Source organism: Vigna umbellata, chromosome 1, assembly GCF_029865625.1.
Source record: "Vigna umbellata cultivar VRB3 chromosome 1, Vumbellata_1.0, whole genome shotgun sequence".
Taxonomy (NCBI): domain Eukaryota; kingdom Viridiplantae; phylum Streptophyta; class Magnoliopsida; order Fabales; family Fabaceae; genus Vigna; species Vigna umbellata.
In genome coordinates this window covers 44,178,007-44,204,165 of record NC_142165.1, presented here as the reverse complement: position 1 = coordinate 44,204,165, position 26,159 = coordinate 44,178,007, and the positions used below count along the sequence as shown (strand labels likewise).

General features: G+C 30.5%; 3 protein-coding genes across 3 annotated transcripts; 1 reads left to right on the top strand and 2 right to left on the bottom strand.

Annotated features, from left to right (window-relative positions):
- Positions 1–1,372: 1,372 nt before the first annotated feature.
- On the bottom strand, positions 1,373–2,647 carry LOC148205464 (acyl carrier protein 1, chloroplastic-like). Its single transcript, XM_088103301.1, has 4 exons — positions 2,466–2,647; positions 2,106–2,201; positions 1,893–2,021; positions 1,373–1,694 (listed from the first exon to the last, which is right to left on the bottom strand). The coding sequence occupies exons 1-4, from the start codon at positions 2,538–2,540 to the stop codon at positions 1,521–1,523; spliced, it is 474 nt and encodes a 157-aa protein (XP_087959427.1). The 5' UTR covers positions 2,541–2,647; the 3' UTR covers positions 1,373–1,520.
- Positions 2,648–3,170: 523 nt separating this feature from the next.
- Positions 3,171–6,687, top strand: LOC148205463 (mitochondrial phosphate carrier protein 3, mitochondrial-like). The gene is made up of 6 exons (XM_088103300.1): positions 3,171–4,221; positions 4,850–5,211; positions 5,360–5,403; positions 5,594–5,808; positions 5,914–6,038; positions 6,145–6,687. The coding sequence occupies exons 1-6, from the start codon at positions 3,904–3,906 to the stop codon at positions 6,182–6,184; spliced, it is 1,104 nt and encodes a 367-aa protein (XP_087959426.1). The 5' UTR covers positions 3,171–3,903; the 3' UTR covers positions 6,185–6,687.
- A 323-nt stretch (positions 6,688–7,010) lies between these two features.
- LOC148205462 (uncharacterized) lies at positions 7,011–12,785 on the bottom strand. The gene is made up of 14 exons (XM_088103299.1): positions 12,590–12,785; positions 12,395–12,488; positions 12,180–12,293; positions 11,481–11,578; positions 11,163–11,246; positions 10,887–11,020; positions 10,670–10,742; positions 10,531–10,576; positions 10,325–10,434; positions 10,133–10,240; positions 9,997–10,056; positions 9,379–9,440; positions 8,115–8,427; positions 7,011–7,613 (listed from the first exon to the last, which is right to left on the bottom strand). Exons 1-14 carry the CDS (start codon positions 12,665–12,667, stop codon positions 7,401–7,403), a joined length of 1,587 nt encoding a protein of 528 aa, XP_087959425.1. The 5' UTR covers positions 12,668–12,785; the 3' UTR covers positions 7,011–7,400.
- Positions 12,786–26,159: the final 13,374 nt, after the last annotated feature.

The window sequence follows — 26,159 nt, the reverse complement described above, 5'->3', positions numbered from 1 at the left end:
ATGAATTTAAGTCTTATATTAGATAAAGAAAATTGAACATCATCTAAATTTATTTTTATAAAGTTTTTATAAATAAATTTGGAGGTATGAAATTAAGAATGAAGAAAAATCTCAATGTACTTTTATCATAGTGTTTATAGCTACCGAATTATATTAAAAAGCTTAAGAGAAACAAACAATTTGAAACCGATAGAAGGTAAAATGTTTTTTTTCTTATAAAATAATAAATATTCGGTTTTTGTTTTCATTTTATTTAATTATTATATTTTATAACGAATCTAGATTTTCTGTACTTGATTTTTGGTACCAAAATTTTTATTATATACTGATATTAATATATTAAAAAGTTTTTTATATATTATAAAATATGAAAATCAATATTATAATCAATGGATTTTAAATATACACAAAAAGAAAACAATATAAAAAATTCAGAAAAATCCAAATATATTTTATAACTTCTAAATACATCATATTTAATCCAAGTTCCTGTCTCGATTAGCTCAGAGCATCCTTAATGTAATGAGAGTTATTGACAAATTGCTTATCTGGTTTATGGATGAAAGTGCTACAAGTTAGTAAATACATAATCAACATAATATACCACCACAGCATGTAAAAGTATTTGCGTGATGTCAAAAATGTTATATTTTATTTTAAGAGTATTTATTTTTATAAAAAAAATTAATATTTTATTTTACGATTAAATATATTTTTAACCTCATGTGAAATAGATGTTAATACGATTTATAAGTATCATATCTCAAGATTTAGGTCTCTCACCTATTAAATTTAGGATTATTTTCTATTGAGTTTTTCATATTTTAAAATGTCACTCTTGTAAGAAAATAATCCATATTTTATAACAAATCTAAATTTTGTTACAAAAGACATTAACATCAAAAAATAAAAATCAATTAAGTCTTTTTTAAAATTAGGGATTCATTAAGTAAAAGAATATATATATATATATATATATATATAATATGACCAAAATGAATTATAAGTATAGTACATTTATAATTAAACAAATTAAATACATGAATGTTGATTGAAACTATAGAAATGTGATGGTTGAATATCACCTCATAATTTCTCTACAAACAATACCACACAATACTGTTTGTCGAACTATTACCAAACCTATAATAATGAAATAATTCAAGGTTTTATCGGTTCAACGGTACAAATTTGGTTGAATAATTATAATTACATTACTTTATTTCTAATGTGATATTCTGAATGAAAAAAAACAACAAAATAATTATAATTTCATTAGAAAGAATGCTGTTGACTGAAGAATTTAAGTTAGAGCATGCTGCTGTTTAATTTCCAATTTGAAAGAGCAGAAAGAAAATTAAGCACTTGAATATGAGAAAAAGGTAACATCACCTAATATCATTCCCTACAAAACCAAATGAGACGCTTATGATTTGAAACAAAAATAAAAGGCTTTTGGGCAAACCAATTCTACGAAATATGAAGTTGAAGAAAATCACAATGGAAAAATAAACAAATGATTAAGCTGATTCAGCTGTTTTAGCTGATTCAGTTGCATTGTTTTGGTCCACTTTTTTCTCTTGAACCAGTTTCTCTATTAAATCAGCTGCTTCTTGAACTGTTGAGATGTTCTGAGACCCATCCTCCTCAACATTGATGCCAAACTCCTCCTCCAAACCCATCACTATTTCCACCTGCCACAACATTACAACAACATGAATTATTTATAATTCAACTCTTTCACTCACATCACAACGACAACAAATTTCCCTACAAATAACTAACACACAATGTACTACACAAACTTCTGTTTTTCATGCTAAATATTATAAGTGAAGCCTCTGAATCAAATGTAGCAGAAAACGATCTTTTACGAAAGTTTTGTATCTTACAGTGTCAAGGGAATCAGCACCAAGATCTGAAAATTTGGTGTCTGGGGTAAGCTCGGATTCTGTGGACAGAGCAAGTTGTTTCCTCACAATTTCACACACCTTCTCTACTGTTTCTGGTTGTGCCTGCACCTGCCCAATTCACAAAACTCAAACTTTAAGTTCTGTCATTGCAAGTTTTAAGGGAAAGAGTACTCAGAAGGGACCAAATCTCACTGCACAAATGCGGAAACGGGAGGATCTCAAAGAAGGGAAGCTTCTCCTATTCCTTCCCACACAAACTGCACCCAAAGTTGAAGTTTTGTAACACCCCTGCATGTTGATTTCCACTACCCAAATCAAATCATGTTCCTTTATACACCTTTCAAACTTTCACTTGCATTGATATTAAAAAATTTGAATTGGGTTTTTGAAAAATCACTAAAAGGGTAAGTCGAAGCAGGTACAAGAATAATCAAATGAAAAATGAAAGAAGTGAGTTGAAAAGAGTGAGATAGAACTATAAGGTTATAACTTTTGTTGTTAGTAGTTGTAAGAAATTGAAGTTTTGGAAAGAGAGAGTGTGGGATTTGGAACCTGTGTAGAGGCTGTAGAGAAGTTGAGAGAGGGTTGGAAGGTGAGAGAAGTGGCTGAAAGAGATGCCATTGCCATTGTGATTGAAGGTAAGGTTTTGGGTGCAGAGAGAGGGAAATGATAAGAGATAGGGTTTGGGTTTATGAAGTGAGAATGTTGAATATTTGAGGCAACTTGTGTGTAGTTTGTGCTTAGTTGGAAAGTAAAACATGTTTTTGGTGTATAGTGGATGAAATCAGAGAAGGGAATGAAGGAGTGGTTGAGGTTGCTCTTTAATGTAAGATTCTATCCATATCTGAGGTGGCAGTTATCAGTTACTGGATACTGTCTGAATCATCGTCTTCCCAATTTAGCGGCCACATGAAAACAAGTACCATGTTAGAGTCAGGTTCCATGCTATATGTCTTAAAAGAGAACAACTTATTTCATACCAAAATCAATTATGAGCAAATTTATACAATACATTATGTTTATCTGAGAGTGTTGAATATTTAGCAAGTAAGAGATTGTTTTTGTATAATATGATGAATGATTCATAACATCACTATAGTTATAAGAAAAACACAATTTTTAAGAGTCTTTTTGTTTAAAACAAGTATTTACTAGTTACTCTTTAATTTTTTTTATCAAAACTCTATACATTAATATCATTTATCAAGTAGACGTTATTTTCTTGAAAGGTCATTAGTAAATAAATTTATTTTTAGGAGGGCCCTGAAGCCAATGCTTCTTTGGCCTTACCCTTAGGTCAACTGTGTGCATATTTTGAAACCAAATTACCTTATGTTTGGGAACAGAAGGAGCTAACAAATGTAATTAAGTTTATAAGATAAACTCATTTGATGAAGCGTGTACATCAGTGGCAAAGTATAATTTATTTTATTTATTTTTAATTGAAATGCTTGAGTTTCCTTAATGAAATAAATATATAATTTAGTTATTTATCTAGACACAACATAAGTTTTCATCTTCAAACCTACTATCCACAATTTAATAAAAACAAATCCTCAATGGAAATGAATAGTTTATAAATGTGATTGAGCTAAAATTACACAGTGCTTTTTTGCAGACCTTCCACATTTGAAATAATTTTAAATATCTTAAAAGTGGATTGTAAGCTGTGTAAAAAAAAAAAGATTAATAACTGTGAAGAGTGAAACTGTTGCATGAAAAATGGAAAGCTTACAGAGTCAAAAGCTAACAGAAATAGCCTCTGTATAAAAAGACTGCGAAAATAAGGGACATGAAAGGATCTCACTCACATGATTCACGTTTTCTGTTCTTCATTTTCACCCTTCATACATACTTTCTAACCACAAACCCTGCCACTTTGTCGCCCATCTTAGACAACAACATTCTATTATCCCACTTCTGTTTACGATTGACAGAAACATAGTCACACAAAAACACAAAAAAATAAAACTCTCTTTGTCAGGTCTCAATGGCTCCCTCAGATCAATCTCGCCACTCTCTTGTTCCTGAATTCTTATACTCATCAAAAATACAGTCCCATTTGAGTAATAACACCAATCATGGGTTGCCATTGCTACCATCATCATCCTCCATTGCATCGCATTCATCATCCTCATCGTTACCAGCGCAGGGTGGGGCCAAGAGTCCCGTGATCCTTTCACCAAAAGAGAAAATCCGCATGTTTTCTCCTGCCTACTATGCAGCATGCAGTGCCGGTGGGGTCTTCAGTTGTGGACTCACCCACATGGCTGTCACTCCTCTCGATCTTGTCAAGTGCAACATGCAGGTTATTTTCTTTCCTTTTCAGGATCTCTCTTTCATTCAACTGTTTTCTCCTCCATCATATCATTCCAATGGTATTTCAAAAGATGTCATCACACGGATGAAAACAATAAATATTGGTCCAAGTGATACGAAGCTTGTATTTTCTTAAACAGCGTCAAGAGAAATTTCTTGGTAAATAACATCTGTGAAACCTTGGTCTTTAACCAAGTTAAGACTGTGTGATCCATGCAGCAATTTTCATATACACTGGCTTTGTTGTTGTACTCTCGGGTATTAGAGTCAGATGAATAATGTTATTATTATTAATGAAGAAAAAGAAAGAAATAGGCTGGAAGAGTTTTAGCTTAAATGAATTCCTTTAGGTCCACAAGGGTTAGGTCTACCTGAAAGGACTAGTCTCTCTACAAAGATTGAATTGTGTGGAAAATACACTGGAGAAACCAAAACATGCTCTTAGAATGGTGTTTCAGATGAACTATAATTGTTTTCCAACATTTTTCTACCTCAATTATACATCATTTACATCTTCAACGTTCTGCAATAAGTTGCTTAAATTTTGTTCCAAAGATTTTTTCATAATAATGAAGAGAGAAAAAGTTGTACAAATTAATGTTAGACGTTATTTTCAGATTGATCCTGTAAAGTACAAGAACATCACATCGGGATTTGGAGTGTTACTGAAGGAACAGGGTGCTAAAGGTTTCTTCAGGGGATGGGTGCCTACTCTGCTGGGGTACAGTGCTCAAGGAGCATGCAAGTTTGGGTTTTATGAATTCTTCAAGAAGTATTACTCAGACCTTGCAGGACCCGAGAATGCAGTGAAGTACAAAACGATCATATATCTAGCCGGTTCTGCTTCAGCTGAAGTTATTGCTGATATTGCCCTTTGCCCTATGGAGGCTGTCAAAGTTCGTGTACAAACTCAGCCTGGCTTTGCTCGAGGTTTATCAGATGGGTTGCCCAAGTTTATCAAGGCCGACGGTGTTTCTGGGTATGCTTTTTGGTCTTTAACTATGGTTTTTGAATAATACGTATATATCAAATCTGACAACTGCATAGGATGTGCCCAGCGTAGCTATTCTGTATCAGTAGTTTTAGGTTTTGGAATCCAAATCTGATGAATTTGATTTCATATCCAGGTTGTATAAAGGTATAGTTCCTCTTTGGGGGCGTCAAATTCCATGTAAGTTTTAATAATTCCATATTTTGTGTTACCAGTTCATTAGTCTATAACCTTGGCATTAATTTTGTGTGGGACGCAAAAGTTTGAAGCTAGCATTACGGAATCCTAAGTTGCATTCTGCCAATAGGCTATGCTCATCTTCTTTATTTGATTTTATTCTCATTTATATTACACTTTTGTTTCGTGTCAGACACGATGATGAAATTTGCTTCCTTTGAGACCGTTGTGGAGATGATCTACAAAAACGTCATCCCAGTCCCAAAGGAGAAGTGCAGCAAAAATAAGCAGCTTGGAGTGAGTTTTGCAGCTGGATACATAGCAGGTGTGCTCTGTGCAGTTGTCTCACATCCTGCCGACAACCTCGTTTCTTTTCTCAACAATGCCAAGGGAGCCACTATTGGTGATGTGAGTCCTTAAATAGCACATAGGAAAAGAATCATACACCACATTCACACAACACATTCTGTGATGTAATGCTTCATTGTCTTTTAACTGTTGCTGGATTTACAGGCTGTGAAGAAAATTGGGGTAGTAGGTCTTTTCACTCGTGGCCTTCCTCTTCGTATAGTTATGATTGGAACACTAACCGGAGCACAGTGGGGACTCTATGATTCATTTAAAGTATTTGTAGGACTGTAAGTAGCCTACTATCGTACTATGTCATCACATCATATGTCCTTAGTTTCTATCACATCCTTCTCTGCCATGTCAAATGACATTTTTTTTTGTTTGCTTTTTCAGGCCTACTACTGGAGGAAGTGCTCCTGCACCTGTTAAGTAGAAATCAGAGATACTAAGGATATGCGAAAGGGGATTTTTTTTGTCAAAAATAATCTATGTTTAGATTTTGTCCTTCATTTCATTTTCTTCAAATTGTATTGGATTCTTAGTTCGATTGTCAAAAAGGAGAGACAATCTTGTTTCCACGGGCATGACAATTAGTGTTTTATGAAATGTAGAACTATTTTTCCTAATTTAAACTTCCTATCATACTTGTCCAATATAAAAGCTCTACTCAAATATCTCAAGGAATGAAGGAAGCTTTTATGGGTTTCCGTTTTATGAAAAGAAGAAAAAAGGAAAGTTGTCTTGATGTAGAGGCTATGACTGTCTCAGTTGAGTTCATCATAGAATATTCTACGGGGCAATGCTATCTACAAAGCCGAGCCCTTCCTTCTTACTCCACATCATCTAAACTTCTTATAATATGAAAGCTAGCTTCCATAAAAGGATTTGCAAAAACAATTACAAAAAAGATAAATGGAAAGTGGCAAAAGAAAAAGGCGATGTGTCTTGAAAATCTGCCCGTAAACTACAAGATGGATCATCTTTGTTTCTTCTTTAATCCAAGATAAATAAATAAAACCACCAGCACATAGATAACAATGTTAACTAATAATAATAATATATAGACAGATTGATATGTAGTGAATGATATAAAGAAAATTTTACACCTAAGTTCAAGAATTCTCATTTCAATCCAACATGAATAAAACTTCAAAAATCAGTCTGAAAAAAATCAGTCAACCCCAAATTTCGTGGTATTGGCTTGCATCGTTGAGCCACAGGGGATGACAACAATTTTGTTTTTCAGGACAAGATACGTATGACAATTTAATGAATAAATTCAACATTACTGACTTTTTGGCAACTGAATGATTTGGCAATCTAAAATTGTCATATATACATGACAAGACAACTAAATGTAAGATTGATATTTGTTAAACTAAAAATAATTAGACACTTGGGAACAAAAAGAAAAGGGCAAAAATCTTTTTGCGGGTGGAAACTGTTTGTCACTCTTCTATCCGCTGCCTATTTAGCCTACCACTTGCTCATGACAAAGTCAATGATGATCATTCCTGCAAGTACCCTGTCAAATGCACCTTCACCACACATTATTCCAACTTTCAACGATTATTACTTGAGACAATGAATGCCTAGTCCAGCATCAAATTTCTCAAAACTTCAAACTAGCCTCATGAAAATCCAGTGCCTTATTTGGACTGATTTTGGTCTAGGTGTAGTGGATATACTGTATCAAATACAATCCTTGCAAACACATGCCTTACTTCTTGTAGGTCTCCACGAGCTAAGTACTCATAATTAATTTCTCTACCTTTCTTTGACAAAAAATTCTCACCAGCACTTACTTTCACACAGTCAAAAAAGTCGACAGCTTTTAGGTACATTGCTAATGGGATAAGCGCCTGTCAAATTGTGAACGATTAACAGTATAATTAATGATGATAACCAAGATTAATTAGCCAAAATATCAATAGAGCAAGCCTTAAATTGCTGAGCAATAATCCAATTAGCATCCAATATCTGGTTTACGTGTTTAATTGACTTGTCTACCATCGTCATCAATTGCCAATCAAGGAATTACAAACAAAATAGTTTAATTTTCCAAGTATATAATTCGATTTCTTAATCGTTAATTTAACAACTACATTGATGTCAATTGTGCTATACAAAGATTACACTTTCTATCTTTTGTTTCTTTGCATGCTTGCATTTGTGTGTGTACTATTTTAGGGAAATAGTGAGTTTCTTTTTTATGGATGATGAACGAATGGCTTCTATACTAGTTCAATTCATCTACTGAGTAGCATTATCCAGAAAAATGTATACAATCTATATGAATATATATATATATATATATATATATATATATATATATATATATACACACACATATATATGCTTACCAGATCTGAATGAGGAGCTTGAGGATAGCCAGCCAAAGCCCCAGAAACCAAATGCTCATTTGTCATCTGAAACAATGACCCTTTAACAGACTCAGCAAGATCCAGAATCTCACCTTCCAAATCCTCTTCATCCAGACCTGAAGGATCTAACAACTCATGAAATCTGGTATCATGTGGTTTGTTTATCCTCCTTGCTATGCTTATTGCTTCAGAAAAATTTCCACCATTATGGAGTGCCAGGCTAAATGCAGCAACGACAGAGCAATCTCTTGGTTTATCACTCAACGCCTTGTGTAATGCTAGGACAGAAACCCTGAAAGCACAGATTCCTTATGAGTCTTGCTTTGGTGACACAAGTAGCTAGCCTATAAAGATTTCTAATCATGCTATCAGATAGTTTTTAGAACCTACTCTAACAATTGAAGAAATATGAGAAGAAAAAACCCAAAAATTATAAGAGACATGTCAAAGTGATCAAACAGTTTATATAAAAAACTGAGTTCAATCAAAAGCTCTCAAAGTATCAGTTTTAAAATAAATTTCTGAAGAACCAAAACCTCCATTAGAAAGAAAAATGAAAAAGATTCATCAACGACGAGAAGACATTTCCCAGGTATAGGTGCAAATTCATTCATCATGTACTTAATCTAATGGCATTAAGAAATAATATCAATATAAGAATCCGATAATAGCTGAATGATGCACCTGAGCAAAAGATGGAATAGATGATTATGGACAAAGATGATCTCTTTGACCACGGTAGTGTTTGAGATATTGGGTTTGGACCTACTTGGGACATCCTTTTAGGAGGGAAAAAAACTGTGTTCCAATTGCTCTAGAACTCTCTCCAAGTTATAAGCCCCATTGACACATGCCAAAAATAATCTCGGGCAAAGTTATTATAGAGGATTCATGACAACCATAGGCACTGGAAATATTTAACAAAGCAATGGGATAGTTACATAACTTGAAAAGCTTTCATAAAACAAGAAAACTGATGCAGATTACGAGCTTAACTCTGGAAAAAGAGTCAGGAGAATAACATTCTTTGAGAAATTTCCCCTGAAATAGAAAAGGAGAAAGGACTTCTAAATTTGACATTTATGTCTTCAAGGCCACACCCTCCTAGGACAACATCAAAATAGAAAATTCATTTATAGGTACGATGTTGTCATTCCCTTGTTTTTTCAGCATTAAACATTACGTTTATCACATGACTAACAAAGTAAAGCAATAAACAGACCACACTGTTGACAGATCTTACCATAAACTGCTATGACATGGCCGGTTTGGTGCCAAAAGTTTATCCACATTGTAGAAGAAAGACTGCATAAAAGATTTCAAGAAGATCCAATAAAAAATGTGCAAATGCGATGCTAACATTCTATCAACTCAAATTAATACTCAAGTAACACATGGAACTATCCTGAGATAATCTAATAACCCACATTCAAATTGAAAACAAAAATCCAATCCCTTCCATTAGTTGTTCACAACTTGGAAGTCTTTTTTCTTTTTAGTAGAAGGGAATGGGATGTCTTTAACGTTCATACCCTAAAAATATTTCAGTAAGAATGAACGTCTGGTGATGAGAATACACAAGTTTTGATACAAATAAACATTTTAAACGAAGTAGAAACAAGGAATTCTGCATGCTAGAGTTTAATTGTTATTTGCAAGTATGCACGAAAACAAAGAAGAAAGATTATTAGTTTCCAAACAAAGATATACTTTTGAATGCACAACTTGATAAATATGGTACATGTTCTAAGTTTAGCAAAGTTATATTATGTATACTATTCCCACTAGACTAAGGCCAGTAAAATATTCTAAATTGTTGCATGTTCTAAAGTCTGAAGTTCCTAAAGAAGGATGGAGTTACCAAAAGCAAATTGGTTCTTTTGTCCCGTCTTCGAAATCCACCGCGGACAAAATAAGCAGCCTGTAATATCAAATCTGAATTAGGCTAGCATTCCATGACTCAGTTTCTGAAAATAAAGTAGAGAATCATCATTTGCCTGAAACGGAAGAAGTAAATCTAGAAGTCCAAATCTCCATAATAGCCTCAAAGAAGCTTCACCAGATCCATAAGCCAACATATAATTGATTTCCATCAGAAGCCTGCTCTACAACAATTAACAGGGTTAAGTAAGCCAAAATATTCTTACGTGTTCATATAATAATGCAGACATGAAAATCACTTTAAATACCTTATCTAGTCTTAACACTGAAGATGAAAGATTTTTAATAGATTGAGCTGTTTCCCTTGAAATACTAAACCCCAAGCGAGCAGCAATTCTAATTGCACGTAAAATGCGGGCTGAAGAAAACAAATCGAGTCAGATAGTCATACATATGTGTATGGGAGTGAAGTAGTTTTTTTTTAACATCGTTCATCCCTCCACAGAAAACTCACCACAATCCTCCTGAAAAGAAGTAGCTGCAGGAACCACTGTTCGCACCTATTTATAGAAAATTAAGTTACATAAGCTCAAATTTCTGATTATAAAGGGCAAAATATAAGAAACAACAGCTTCAAAGAGATCCATGGATACTTTAGTTTTGATGATATCTTCCATTCCTCCCATGTAATCATAGACAATTCTGGCATATGGATCATACATCAACCTGAAAGAGCAAGACTTTGATTAACTAACTATATATATTGTATACAAAGTGGATTGTCATGTTACAGAAAACAGATTTGCGGCCAAATGAAGAGAGAAAATGGAATAGAATTTCATTTAAATGTGGCAAGAACCAGTGCACAACCCGTTAATTGTAAAGTCACGATTCAAACAATTCCTCCAACGAAGTAAGTCCTTCTTATCACAGTTATTAGGTGCCTCAATACCATGAGTGAAGTATACACTCGACTTCCATCTAGCAGTATTAAAACTTGAAACCTAATTAGAAAGAACAATAAAACTATCATGAAAAGCGCAAATGAAAAGAAAACTGCCCTTATGAAAAAATTATAGCAATAACCCACAGAAGATAGTTCAAATAAAATGTAAAATGCTCAAAGCAAAAGGGAAATGTACCAACCTCAACAATGGTACCATCCATATGAACATGACATATTGGGAACCTTTTACCAACTATCGCACACCACGGAAATGTTTTCCTCACCTGCAAATTGAGTTAAGGTTCACCAGCCAATGTTAAAGTCTGAAGACACAAAGCTCAACATAGACATGTATATTTTAAAATTATTGAAATGAGATTGTATAAATTAGCTTTTACAGAATGCAAATGTTGCCCTTCTAATTACTAATAACTTATCTCTTGGTCCACAGAGTTGTTTAGTAAACTGCCATGTACACACATCAACAATTTGAAAATGAACGTAGAAATAAAGGTAACCTCTCTAAGGTCCGCTGAAGTTATAATATCAAAGTCTTTTGGTGTTTTCTTTAGTACAAGATCTCGAACACAGCCTCCTACAAGGTATACATCATACCCTACAAGAAGAAAAAGGGGTTACCAGTCATGCACTTCCCTCCCCTTGCAGACACAAACATAGAATCCAAAGAATCTTATCTTAAAACGTGCACACAGAAACACGAAGAACATAACAAAATGTAAAGATTAATATTTCCAGACCCCTATTAGTTACTTGGTAAAATGGATAGCTCCAATCGAATAACCGGCGCAGGCAGAAAATAAATCAAGCAAACAACGTCTACAAAAAAAGGCCCAACACTTGTTAAAAGAGTGAGCAAACAATGTCTTGCGCAGTCATAATAAGTAAGCGGCTTCTAATTATACCATAGATCATGCACAGGCCAGGGAGATGTTCAGGAAGAACGAACTATAGTCCAGTTCTTTTTTCAGTTTGAATCATTCGATACAGCCATTAAGTGAAAAAAGTACGAAATCATTAACATACAAGTGAAAGGTAAGATGTTCAGAGAAAAGAATGCACCCATCACGGCTCACATACATGCGCAAACAAGTTGTTTTCCTCTTATATGAAAAGACAAAATCAAGAAAACGCTCTTCCTCTCTTTCACACTAGACCCAGGTTGAGAAAGCTACGTGAAGAGTGAGATTAGCACGAACCCTTTTTCTTCAGCACATTCAGAACCTTCCTGGTTGGAACTGTTATCATGGAATTCCGAAGTCCAAGCTCTTTGGAATCCAATTTCTTCCATGCCGGGACCTTGCTATTATTTTCTTCACCAATTCAACACATGTCAAAAAGAATATTTCAGGACCACCAGGTTCAATAAATCAATACAGGAAAATCTAATTAAGCATTTGAAACAAAGAAAAACCTAATATGAATTTCTCGCTGGTCCCCTTGCCTCGTCCACGGGTTGAGGCATTACATTCCTCTACCTGAAGCGCGGGGAGAGATTTAGGCACAACCTAGGAAAATAAAAAAGAGGACTGAGACAGAGAATTGAAAGAGGGAATGAAGATAAGGAAAAATGAGAATGGTGGGTGAGGTTTTAGGAAAAAGGTGATACCTTGCGGACGCATTGGAAGGGAGCAGAGCGAAGAAGGGGATTGGGTTTGCAGGCGAATTTCAGTGTAGCGATGACCATGGAGAATGGATGAACCAAGCAGGTTGAAGATTTCGTCAATTAGGATCCAACGTTGTTGATAGGGTTTAGAGGTTTAAGGATAACCAGTTGTCGGATTTTTCATCAATCATACATACCGTAGGCGGTTTCAAGGCAATAATAAATTGGAGTTTCATTACACTGTAATCAGAGGTGTGAGAAGCAACTAGGACGATGCAAAAAGAAAAAACCCAGGATCATCAATGGATTTGCCGGCCCAATTACTTGGGTTGGTCTTGTTGTAAAAAATTCACACTTTTCACCGTTAGGCTTTTTCTCCTTGCAACCCCATCATTTCCTACACTCTCATACTAATACTAAATATCATGTTAGTAATTTTGGTTTTATACAACAATCTCATCTCCTGGTCTTCAAAGCTTCAACACACTCTTTCTCATTCTAGTGTAGAGGTTGAATACCAAGGGGTTGGAAATGTTTGTCGAATCTTGTTGATTATGCAATCTCCTATTAAAGCTTTATTTTTCTCTCACTCATGTTACTTTGGTATACTGTGATAATTTTAATGACATTTACTTATATGGTAATCTTGTGCAGCATCAGGATACAAAACATATTAAGAAAGATATTCACTTTGTTTGAGAAAAGGTAGCATGTAGTCAAACACGAATTCTTCATGTTCCTTCTCATCATCACATCTTCACCACAATCTACATCAAGTTCTTTTTTATGATTTCCGGACCAGTCTAAGCGTTGGTGAACCTTTCCCTTAGACTTTAAGGATGTGATAAAATCCAAATTATTTTTCTGAAATTAAGTCAATTAACAATTAATCTATTGTAATTAAGCTAATCAAATCCATATAATTAGGTTATTAATTCTTATAATTATGCTTTGTATAATTACATACTAAAGTTATATCACATTGTTATATGCATAATGAGAAACATTCAAATTATTTTTCTCTCTTAGAATCTTCATACTCATCATGGTACCCTTCCTCGTTTCAACATCTGTCATAGTCCTCATAATCATTTTGTTTTAAATTATTAAAACATCTTTAGTTTATTAGGTAGTTTAATAAATCTATATTAACTTTTCTTTTATCCTTAGTTTTGTAACTAATATTTAAGACACTCATCTCACCATTTATATTTTTTTATAATTATTTTTATATTTGTTAAATTGTAAATATTTATATAATTATAATTTTTTTTATATATTTGACGATAAAGGAAAAAAGGTGTATCAATTTAGCATTAAAATTTTTGTAATATTATATATTCTTTTATGTTATTTTTACTTTATCATTAAAAAATATTTAATTAATATTTAAAACGAAAATAAGCCATTATAAGTGAAAAATATGTATATAAGATAAAAATTTCATACATATTCAATAAAAAGATAAGAATGATCATGAGTTTTTACTTTAATTAAAATAAAATAGTCAATTCACCCATCACCCTCTTTACATCCCTGGTGAAATCCTGAATTAAAACATGTCTTTATAGAAAAAAAAAAAGTAAGGCTTGAAGCTGGGTTTATTCCCAAATAATACACAATGATATGTATTATTTATGTTTGGTGGGTTAGATACGGGCAATGATAAAAAAAACTTAATTATGCAAGAAAAAAAAAGTCTATAAACTTTGGGGAAAAATATCTACAGAAAGAAGTCTTTTATTTTAATATGATAAGAAAAAAAGAGAGTATATTTAATATTCACCTCTTTATTGCAAAAAAGTGAAAATTTAATGCAAGTTTTTCTTCTATGAAAACTACTTGTTAGTAAGAATTTATATTGTAAGACATAACATGAGTATGATAGAATGAATATGATTTAGTCAGCAATACACAAGGAGTTGAGTTTAGTTATTGCAAAATGTATTTATCATAGAGGTGAGAGAAGCTTAAAGTGTTAATAAGTTTCAAATCATTAAGATTTATTTTAGTGTTGTTTTAATGGATTAGAATTCCAAGGTCAAATCGCTTTATTATGGGTTTTGGTTGAGTTATGTTGACAAAAAATTTTAAATTTCAATACAGGTTAATTTTAAATCCGACTCATTAAGAATTTAGTTTATCAGAGTTAAATTTGTGGTGAGTTGAGTTGACTCATCAATCCATTTAATTTTTAAATACTTTTTGTTGGATTAGTCATTTTACAAAACATTAAAATAGATGTTTATGTGAAATTATTTTTGTACGAAATAATTAGACAACATAAAAAATCTACAAATAACATAAAAAATCTACAAATAACTCAATTTTTATGCATAAACAAATTTGAATTGTTACGAAACCATTAAATTTTTTTTGAGATTTTGTGATATCTTTCTTTGAATGAAATTTTATCTTTAATCATAAATCGAATTTAAGACTATTCCCCATTATTTAGATTTGAATTAGAAAAATTTTGTTATTTTTTTAATTGAAAAAAAAAACTTGTAATTAAGTAAGTTAATAAGTCAACTTATCATAAATCGAACTGGATTTAAATTTTTTCGACTCAATAATAAGGGAGTCGAATTTGGTTGGCTCACTAAATAACTAAGCCATGGAGAACTGAACCGGATCAGGTCATCTGACTTGTTTTTTACCACTAATTTATTCTATCTCAAAGACAAAGGAAGGATGGTAATCTCATTAAGTATTAATTAGAGGTATTTGTTTCATGTTTTAAGTAATTCCCATGACAAAACCAAGTGTATTTTATGTTTTTCGGGAAGTTATTTACCATCACTAGGTACTCTATATTTTGTAAAATAAAATAAAGGAAAAGTGGCAATAATGGATACATATTATTCAAGGGATTGAATGTGGTGTGTTTAGTATTAAAAAAATTTATTAATTGATTTATATAGGAATTCAAAATATCAAAATAGCACATTATTAGGTAGGAATAACAAGGGGATAACAGGGTGGGAGAGAAAGAGTTTTATCCATATTTAACGTACAAAACTTTGTTTCGTCTTTATTCCTATCGGATAATGAATATGCTTGTATTATATTTTTTCTTTTTTGTTACTTTTATTTTTTAATTAAATAAATGCAAATAATTTTCTTACATAAATACGGATCAGTTACTTTATTATGATCATCTTAGAAAATATTAAGAAAACTAATGCTATTATGTTAAAAATAAAATTTTAAGAATAAAAGATGATTAAGTAAGTTTTATAGTATTCTCAATATCAACATATTTATATATTTTAATCCACAACCGAATTTGCTATAAATTAAAAATTATTCCAAACATTATATATTTTGATAGGAAGTCATTTAAAACTTTGGATGGAATGTAACTTAATCTAATTTAATGAAATTTATTTTTATTTATATATTGTAAATTAATTTTATAGGTTAAGATGAGATCTTCGGACAACTTAAAACTTTGTTAAGTAAGTATGATTTATTTGAAATAATTAATTTGTTTTAAAATTGTTTTCTTACTATATCTTAATTGATTGGTCTCATCAAGTAGACCAAGTTATCATAGATGAAGGGCTCTCTGGTCGTAACCCAAAATCTTGCATTTCCATTTACATTGGACGTATAGAAAAGACATTTTCTGGTTATGAGGATAACATGCAAATAATAATCTTTATTTTCAAGAATTAAAGATTTTTAGATAAATAACATTACTTTGTACATTGTTGTTATTGAAATTTTACCGGATTGATCCGAAATAGACTGAATTTATTAATGTTAAGTATTTAAGCTCCAAAATCATCAAGAAGAAAGTTCACCTAAAATAATAAATATCAAGTTAGATTACTTCATATTATATAATATAAGTAGAACTCAATTAATATAATAACAAATAAAATAACATTAAGATATAATAAACATTAATATATATAATAATCGAATTCAATTTATTATAAATTGAATTTGGTTCATATTATCATAAATATCATATTTTTATAATTTTAAAAATATTCATATTACGTAGAGATTTCACACTTGAGTATCATATTTATTGATTAATTTTGGACTTAATATATATATATATATATATATATATATATATATATATATATATATATATATATATATATATATATAATTTGGGGTATTGGAATCTTGTGTGTTGGTATGTCTATTTTAATTGATTTTTCAAATAGCTATAACAATTTGGGTCACATAGGTTAGTTATAGTATTCTGTTCATGTCTGAAATATTGGTAGGCATTAACTCGACAGAATGCGAATATTTGAATTTATAGATGCTTTAATTTTAAATATATTAAACTAAACTTTGATATATAAAATCGGTGAACAGATTATATCTGTCAATTTTTTTTATAGATTTTCTTTAAAAAAAAGTTGGAATTTTTAGATAGAGTAATGTATACTTCATTCGTGATTTTAATAAAGTAAGTACGTTTTTATACAATATGTTTTTGATTAACTAGTAAACTTTAAACTAAACTTTGATATATAAAATCGGCGAACCAACAGGGCCAACGCCACAAGGGAGAACAAGAAGAGAGTGGAGATCGAAATTAAATCCCCAATTCCAATTTCAAATCCCTAATTCTGATATATACCTAAAATGAATAAAGAGTACTTATGCCACATCGGCACTATTTATTTAATCAAAACAGTCCACGTAAGTCATCAACACACATCACCACATTCTCTGTGCACCAGCTCATATCAATTTAACGTCGTCTCACACCACTTAACGGTTATGGTACAATGTGCTCATTTTTACAAAAAATATGACCCAATTGAGATAGATGAAAAAACGAGGACCGAACTGAGATTTCCATACAAACTTGAGGACCAAGGGAGAGTTTAAACAAAAAAAAACTTGTAATTAAGTAAGTTAATAAGTCAACTTATCATAAATCGGACTGGATTTAAATTTTTTCGACTCAATAATAAGGGAGTCGAATTTGGTTGACTCACTGAATAACTAAGCCATGGAGAACTGAACCGGATCAGGTCATCTGACTTGTTTTTTACCACTAATTTATTCTATCTCAAAGACAAAGGAAGGATGGTAATCTCATTAAGTATTAATTAGAGGTATTTGTTTCATGTTTTAAGTAATTCCCATGACAAAACCAAGTGTATTTTATGTTTTTCGGGAAGTTATTTACCATCACTAGGTACTCTATATTTTGTAAAATAAAATAAAGGAAAAGTGGCAATAATGGATACATATTATTCAAGGGATTGAATGTGGTGTGTTTAGTATTAAAAAAATTTATTAATTGATTTATATAGGAATTCAAAATATCAAAATAGCACATTATTAGGTAGGAATAACAAGGGGATAACAGGGTGGGAGAGAAAGAGTTTTATCCATATTTAACGTACAAAACTTTGTTTCGTCTTTATTCCTATCGGATAATGAATATGCTTGTATTATATTTTTTCTTTTTTGTTACTTTTATTTTTTAATTAAATAAATGCAAATAATTTTCTTACATAAATACGAATCAACATCTGTGGTAATAACACTTCAAGAGGGTATAATTTTAAGGATATTAAACAAACATTCCCTTACTAAAAGCCTCGTAAATAAATAACTTTAGTTTTAATACAAATGTAACAAATACATAAATACATGGGTAGTTGTTTTTTACTTGACTTCTCTCCACTCTAAACATGATGTAGTTAAGCTAACCTTCTTCTAATCACTTCCTCAAAACTTGATTAAATAGCATCTCCATGGTAACATGTGGAAAGAAATAATAATCTAATTCCAAGACACAAAAGAGCGTAAAGAATTTCAATTTTTTTTTTTATATATTTTGGACGAATTTCTCCTTAACTTTCCGTACAAGTTTCTATAAAAGAGAAAAAGTTTTAAAATTAAAATAAATCTTCATAAATCAAAGTTAGTTCACAATTGCATTAATTTGTAGAAACTCCAACATATAATTATTATTTTTAGTTTGTTAGAAATTTAGTTCATGAGAAAAAGTCTTAATAATTTATTTCCTTAAAAGACTTATGGATAAACTCTTAGAATTCACTAGGTACCTCTACTTGGCCATGGGGGCCATCATAGATGCTTTCTGCCATGCATCAGATCACAAACAAAAAGGCTATCGAACACTCATGATAAGTGGTATGGTAAAAAAATGATAAACAAGGAGAAATTATGAATGTTAGAGAGCGATTGATTTGTCATTATCTCTGATAAATGACAGGTTCTCGACAAATCAAAGTAGGTGTGTAGGTAGGCAATGAAACGAACGACAAAAGTTGAAGCAGTAGCAGACTATTTGAAAAGTATTTGGGCACTATTTTTCCATGAAAACTTAACAAGTGTAACTTTTAGTATATATAAGTGGATTAGAATTGAGAAAGTGTTGTGTGAAAGCATATAAATCATTGTCTGTAGTCAACACTGATCTATTGAAGTAGCTCGCTGTGTATGAAACTCATACCAATTACGAGTCAAAAGACTCAACATGACAGTCATCAATTAATGCATTGGTTCGTACGTAGCACATACACTGCTACATTTAGCTGGCAAAGCATGCCTAACATCTCATTCTGTGAAAGATATATAGAAAAGGAAATGTATTAAAGTTTTCATCACGTTAAAAGAACCGTGAAAATATACAATTTTTGAAGATTAACAGTACTGGTACATGCATGTAGTATATTGCAACGTGCATGGTGGAAACGGCGTGCGAGACAAACGTTGGAGAAAAACACCCAAAAGGTGTTGAAAGATACGGAAGGGAGACGACATGCATGTATCTAACCTTCGCACGAGGAAATATGTTTGTGTTTTTGCAGATAAATATGAATATGTTTTATAAACTGCATCAGTAATTTGCGAGTGGGGTGATATAGAAGCTATATATATAGTACATATATATAGTATAGGGTAATGAGAATTAAATATAAGTGAACAAACTGGTTGCTGAGTGTGGTCACGCGTGGTCGTTTGGTCCGCTTCACAACATAAATCAGTATGCATCTCTCTCTTCTAGCCGTATCACAACCTTCTGTATAAAAACTTAAAACAATGCCTTCAATTCCGAACATATATATAGAAATTAGGTTATCACATTGCATTCACCACACATAACTCTGGATGTGTGTTGCTGGAAAAAGAGTCTTCATTTATTATATAGGCAAACTATATACTTGGGACAATATCAATATATTAAGAAAAGATTTGTGTAGAATTCTAAAATACAGATCTATAAATCAAAAGAAATATATTTGTTTTCCATGTTATTACATTCTTTTAATTATGCCAAGTATATATATATAGACACATTAATAAAAACAAATCTACCAATAATAAAAATTACAAATTATTAAATAAATTGATAGTTAGATACATTACCAACAAAAATATTCATCGAAAATATAAATTCTAATTTACTAACAGATCTTATCAAATATTAATTATGGATAAAAATATTTATCGTAATTTAAATTCTAAAATCTATTAATAATTTAAATTTTAAAATTTGTCAATAAATTTGGATTTATTAAGGAATTCATTTTTGTCATTAAAAATATATTTGTAATTAAAAAATTCTTATGATGGTGGTTGACGTAAGGTTTTCAATTCATTTCTCAAACATTAATTAAAGGAATGAAAAGAAGTTTGATAACAATTACTTTTGACTACGATAAATTTTGACTAACTTTGAATTTGTACCATCATGATTTTAGTGACCTTTTATAGGCTCAATCAGTTACTTTATTATGATCATCTTAGAAAATATTAAGAAAAATAATGCTATTATGTTAAAAATAAAATTTTAAGAATAAAAGATGATTAAGTAAGTTTTATAGTATTCTCAATATCAACATACTTAGATATTTTTAATCCACAACCGAATTTGCTATAAATTAAAAATTATTCCAAACATTATATATTTTGATAGGAAGTCATTTAAAACTTTGGATGGAATGTAACTTAATCTAATTTAATGAAATTTATTTTTATTTATATATTGTAAATTAATTTTATAGGTTAAGATGAGATCTTCGGACAACTTAAAACTTTGTTAAGTAAGTATGATTTATTTGAAATAATTAATTTGTTTTAAAATTGTTTTCTGATTATATCTTAATTGATTGGTCTCATCAAGTAGACCAAGTTATCCTAGATGAAGGGCTCTCTGGTCGTAACCCAAAATCTTGCATTTCCATTTACATTGGACGTATAGAAAAGACATTTTCTGGTTATGAGGATAACATGCAAATACTCTTTTAACATCATAATCTTTATTTTCAAGAATTAAAGATTTTTAGATAAATAACATTACTTTGTACATTTTTGTTATTGAAATTTTACCGGATTGATCCGAAATAGACTGAATTTGTTAATGTTAAGTATTTAAGCTCCAAAATCATCAAGAAGAAAGTTCACCTAAAATAATAAATATCAAGTTAGATTACTTCATATTATATAATATAAGTAGAACTCAATTAATACAATAACAAATAAAATAACATTAAGATATAATAAACATTAATATATATAATAATCGAATTTAATTTATTATAAATTTTTGGTTCATATTATCATAAATATCATATTTTTATAATTTTAAAAATATTAATATTACGTAGAGATTTCACACTTGAGTATCATATTTATTGATTAATTTTGGACTTAATATATATATATATATATATATATATATATATATATATATATATATATATATATATATATATATATATATAATTTGGGGTATTGGAATCTTGTGTGTTGGTATGTCCATTTTAATTGATTTTTCAAATAGCTATAACAATTTGGGTCACATAGGTTAGTTATAGTATTCTGTTCATGTCTGAAATATTGGTAGGCATTAACTCGACAGAATGCGAATATTTGAATTTATAGATGCTTTAATTTGAAATATATTAAACTAAACTTTGATATATAAAATCGGTGAACAGATTATATCTGTCAATTTTTTTTATAGATTTTCTTTAAAAAAAAGTTGGAATTTTTAGATAGAGTAATGTATACTTCATTCGTGATTTTAATAAAGTAAGTACATTTTTATACAATATGTTTTTGATTAACTAGTAAACTTTAAGTACATTTTAAAATTTTAAAACAAGTAAAAGATTTATTGAGATAAAATTTATTGAGAAATAAATTTACTTATGAAAGAAACAATACATTAAATAATAAAAAAACATAAATTATAGTCAATGTGAAATTCAACAATTAAAATATGTTTTATTTTTTCAACAAATATTATTTGTCGGTATTTTGTTAATGGGGATAAATCCACAATATCTCTCTTCCTCTCTTTCAAAATCTTTAAACTTGTATCTCAATTTTTCTTTCAACTTCTATTATTAGAACAATCTTATAATCCCCACGTGTTTCATGTTCTTTTGTTAGGTTTTTGTTGACTAGTATTTATATTGAAACGTATATCATTCTCTTCAATTTATTTTCATCACTAATTTTTTCTTGATATATATTATTTTTACATTGACATATATTTATCTCAATAAAATTCGTTTCTTTAATTGACTCGCAAAACAAGGAAACATCATGAAAATTCCATTTACTCATAAAAATACTATCGCAATTTTTTATTTCTCCAACCTTTGATTAAAAAGAAAAAGGAGAATATAAGATTAGCTGAGAAACAATAATATTTTCATAAAAAAATTGTTATATATACTGTAGTTGTACATATACAGTATACTATAACATAATTTTCATTACAGATTGAGAGAAATAACTTAAACACTTATTTTGTTTGCTACTAAATAAATAAACGAGTTTGTAACTGGTCAAAGGGTGGACAGTAACCAATCACGTTCAACAATGGTTATACCTTATAAATATAGACAAATGATTAAATGCAGCATTACTTGGGAATGCTCCGTAGTCAAATTTGTCAATATTGAAACTTCAACAAGGAAGAATTCACAGTGTGATTAGCAGAAACACCAAGTTATCATGTGTATCACACAAACAAATTGAAGTAGGTATTACTATAGACTGTGTTCGTGCTTGATCTGGTATTATGAATGAATCAAATTTCCTTTTTTATGCCTTTTAAGGGCAGAAAATGAGTTCGAATTCTCAAATATAGTTTGTAAGATGTAGCTGTGAGATTTCAAAATTGTGTGCACATTATACCCATGAAAAATATTTAAATTTAATAAATAGTTTTTTTTAAAGTTAATAAAAGTATGGTAAAAAAAAAAAAAATAAATTAAAATTTATGATAGGTAACAATAATAATAATTTCAAAGGAAGGAGTTTAAAAATTTGAGAATTTATTTTAAAAGTTAAAAAAAAAAAAATGAATGAATAGTAAATAGTAAATAGTAAATAGTGAATAGTGAATAGTGAATAGTGAATAGTTAAAAAAAATATATTAAAATAAATTGTGGAAGAGGACACTCCACGTAGAATCAATTAATTAGAGATAAGAATGGTGAATAAAAAATAATTTTTGAATAGTAAAAATGAATAGTAAAAGTGAATAGTAAAAATGAATAGTAAAAATGAATAGTAAAAATTTTTGGCTATAAATAGCCAAGAGGGGGAGGATGAAGATTTGCACCAAAATTCTAGGGAAATTGTGAGAGGAGAGAGTTGGAGGAAATTCTAGTTGAAGAGGGGAAATTCTGGAAGTTTCCGGAGAACGGTTTGAGAAGAGGAACCTAAGTCTGGAATAGAGGTAAGGGGAGTTACATTTTGTTTGGTATTATTTTGAGTCTTGTATATGTTGCTTTTGGTTGATCTTAAATCTTGAGTGTGAAGTATTTTGTTTCTGTATGATTTTGAATATTTGATGAGAACATGCTTTTGTGCTTAGATCCAAGTGTGATAGTTGTAAAATGTGATGTTGATTATGTTATGCATATGTATGCTATTAATTGCCTATGGATGGATTAGAAGTTGTCTAACCGGCTCTGCCAGATTCAACTTCTTGTTTCCCCATACTTTATATTGTTTTCCTTTTTCGTTTTTATTTTTGGAAGGATTAGAAGTTGTCTAACCGGCTCTGCCAGATTCAACTTCTTATTTCCCCAAACCTGTTATTATTCTTATTATTTAATTACGTTGTATTCTTGGAAGGATGAGAAGTTGTCTAACCGGCTCTGCCAGATTCAACTTCTTGTTTCCCCATACTTTATATTGTTTTCCTTATTCGTTTTACTTTTGGAAGGATTAGAAGTTGTCTAACCGGCTCTGCCAGATTCAACTTCTTATTTCCCCAAACCTGTCATTATTCTTATTATTTAATTATGTTGAATTCTTGGAAGGATGAGAAGTTGTCTAACCGGCTCTGCCAGATTCAACTTCTTGTTTCCCCAAGAGTTTTTATTAAGTTTATTTTAATGATTGTCAAACATTTGATTCTTCTCCGTTGACTATTTATAGTAAGATTTTATTATTGTTAATTTGTTTGTAATATATTTATCTTGTATGATTTCTGTGTTGAATGTATTTTATGATGTTGATATGAAATTATGAATCTGAACATGATATGAGTTTTATGAGGAGATTTTGTAATAGTATGACATGAGTTGAGGAAAATGAGCATGATATGAGTCTCATGGAGAGATTCTATATTGGTATGGTATTAGTGTATATGTTGATGTTGAGGTTCCTGTTGTTGGTGGTTATCCTAAAACTCTAATAATCTTCCAGTATCAATTAGAGAAGGATGTGTTATGTGGTGAGAGTAGTAGGAGGTCCTAGTCTATGTTTATAGACATTAATGGATTAACCTTGTGGGTGATATGATATATTATATTTGGCCAAAATTTTTGTTGTTGAAATCACCACAAGTGCATGACCACCCGAGACTTCCATCAACATTATATCCGGATAATAGAGTCTAGAATGATAATTGCATTTTACATGAATTTATGGTGAATGTATTACGTATAGCAATAGTGTAATGTTTTTCTTTGAATGTTGCATGGTAGCTCACCCTTACTTGTTTGTTTGTGCCGGAAAAATCTTATTTTTGCGATGATCGTATAATGTTTTTGTTATACGGGAGCAGATGAGGGAACGACGTCTGAACCAATTCAAGTGAAGGAGGAAGCAGCAGAAAAATGAAGAATATTTTAAGAAAAAAAATAAAACATAAAGAAAATTAAGAGTGTTTTATTTATGTGTGAAATTATAATGTATTTCTAGTGTGGACTATGTTACTCCTAAATGGAGGATTGTAATATTGTACGATGTTTTCTTTATTAATGAAATAAATTTGGGTGTGAGATGTTTTATATTTTGGGGTGTTACACATAAGATGTTTGGAAAATTGCAAAGTGTTGGAAGTCTCTACGCACATGAAGAAGATTCACAATTCGGCATATATCAATCATATATCACGTCACATGAAGCATTTAAGGTCGATTTCATGTATACTGAGATATACACTTGATTTTTCAAATTTGAATTCCTGGTGGAACGTGACATTGTTCTAAAAACTTATCATTTGATTTGGGATTGATTCCATTGATGAGACATGAGGTTTTTAGCTGCTAGTACATATCAGAAAAGCAGTCCATATATAGCTCTGGATCAAAAAACACACACACACACACGGTCAGCACACTCAAGATCAGTAGTACTCTTAGAATTAAGTCTCCAACATATTGTTGTGCTGTGCATTTTTCATTGAGTTGTTTGTATTAGACTATTGACTATGGCTGTCAACTGTGCTTTTTTGCTCCCTACATTCTATCTTACCTTTTTGCTGACCTGTAATAGGTATATATATATATATATATATATATATATATATATATATATATATATATATATATATATATATATATTACAATTGAACTATATATAAACTCAATTTTGATCTCTTACTAAAAATAGAACATTTTTGAATGAAATATTAAAATGGTAGAACGTTTATGTTGAATTGTGGAATTTGAAAGTGTATAAACTCTTAAAAATATACTTAAATACTAATAAAATTTCACAAATTGAGAACTCTATGCTCTAATAAAAGATTCAAAAGTGATACAAATATTGGAAAAAGTGAGCATAAGTATAGCATAATGCTCTCTTTTATTATTTTATAAAATAGAAATAAAACATTCTATTGTTGGAATCTTAGTTTCCTAATGCAAATATTGTTTAAACTTATTCAATGAATAGATACTGTTGTGATAAAAGCCTTTTTTTTTCCCACAATATATGGCTCAATTCATTTACAGCAACACTGACATCTAGTCGGTCATACGATATCACAAAACAATTAGGTCAGTTTACTTTAATTGCTAACTCATTCATTTTCACGCTACTACTCACATTTTGAGATACCTAAAAGACTATCATAAAAAAGAGTCATCTTTTAGTAGAAGATGCCCCTATTCTAAATCCCATAATTTGCCGACGTTGACCAAGAACTTCTGTTGACTCATGTAAGTCCATTGTTATGCAACTTTTTTCTTGGCAATTTGTTTTATCATGTGATAATTAAATCACTATCCACACAGTTATAAAAATGAACCAAACATTTAAATATTAGTTGTATGTTAATTTAAAACAAGTTTAAAAA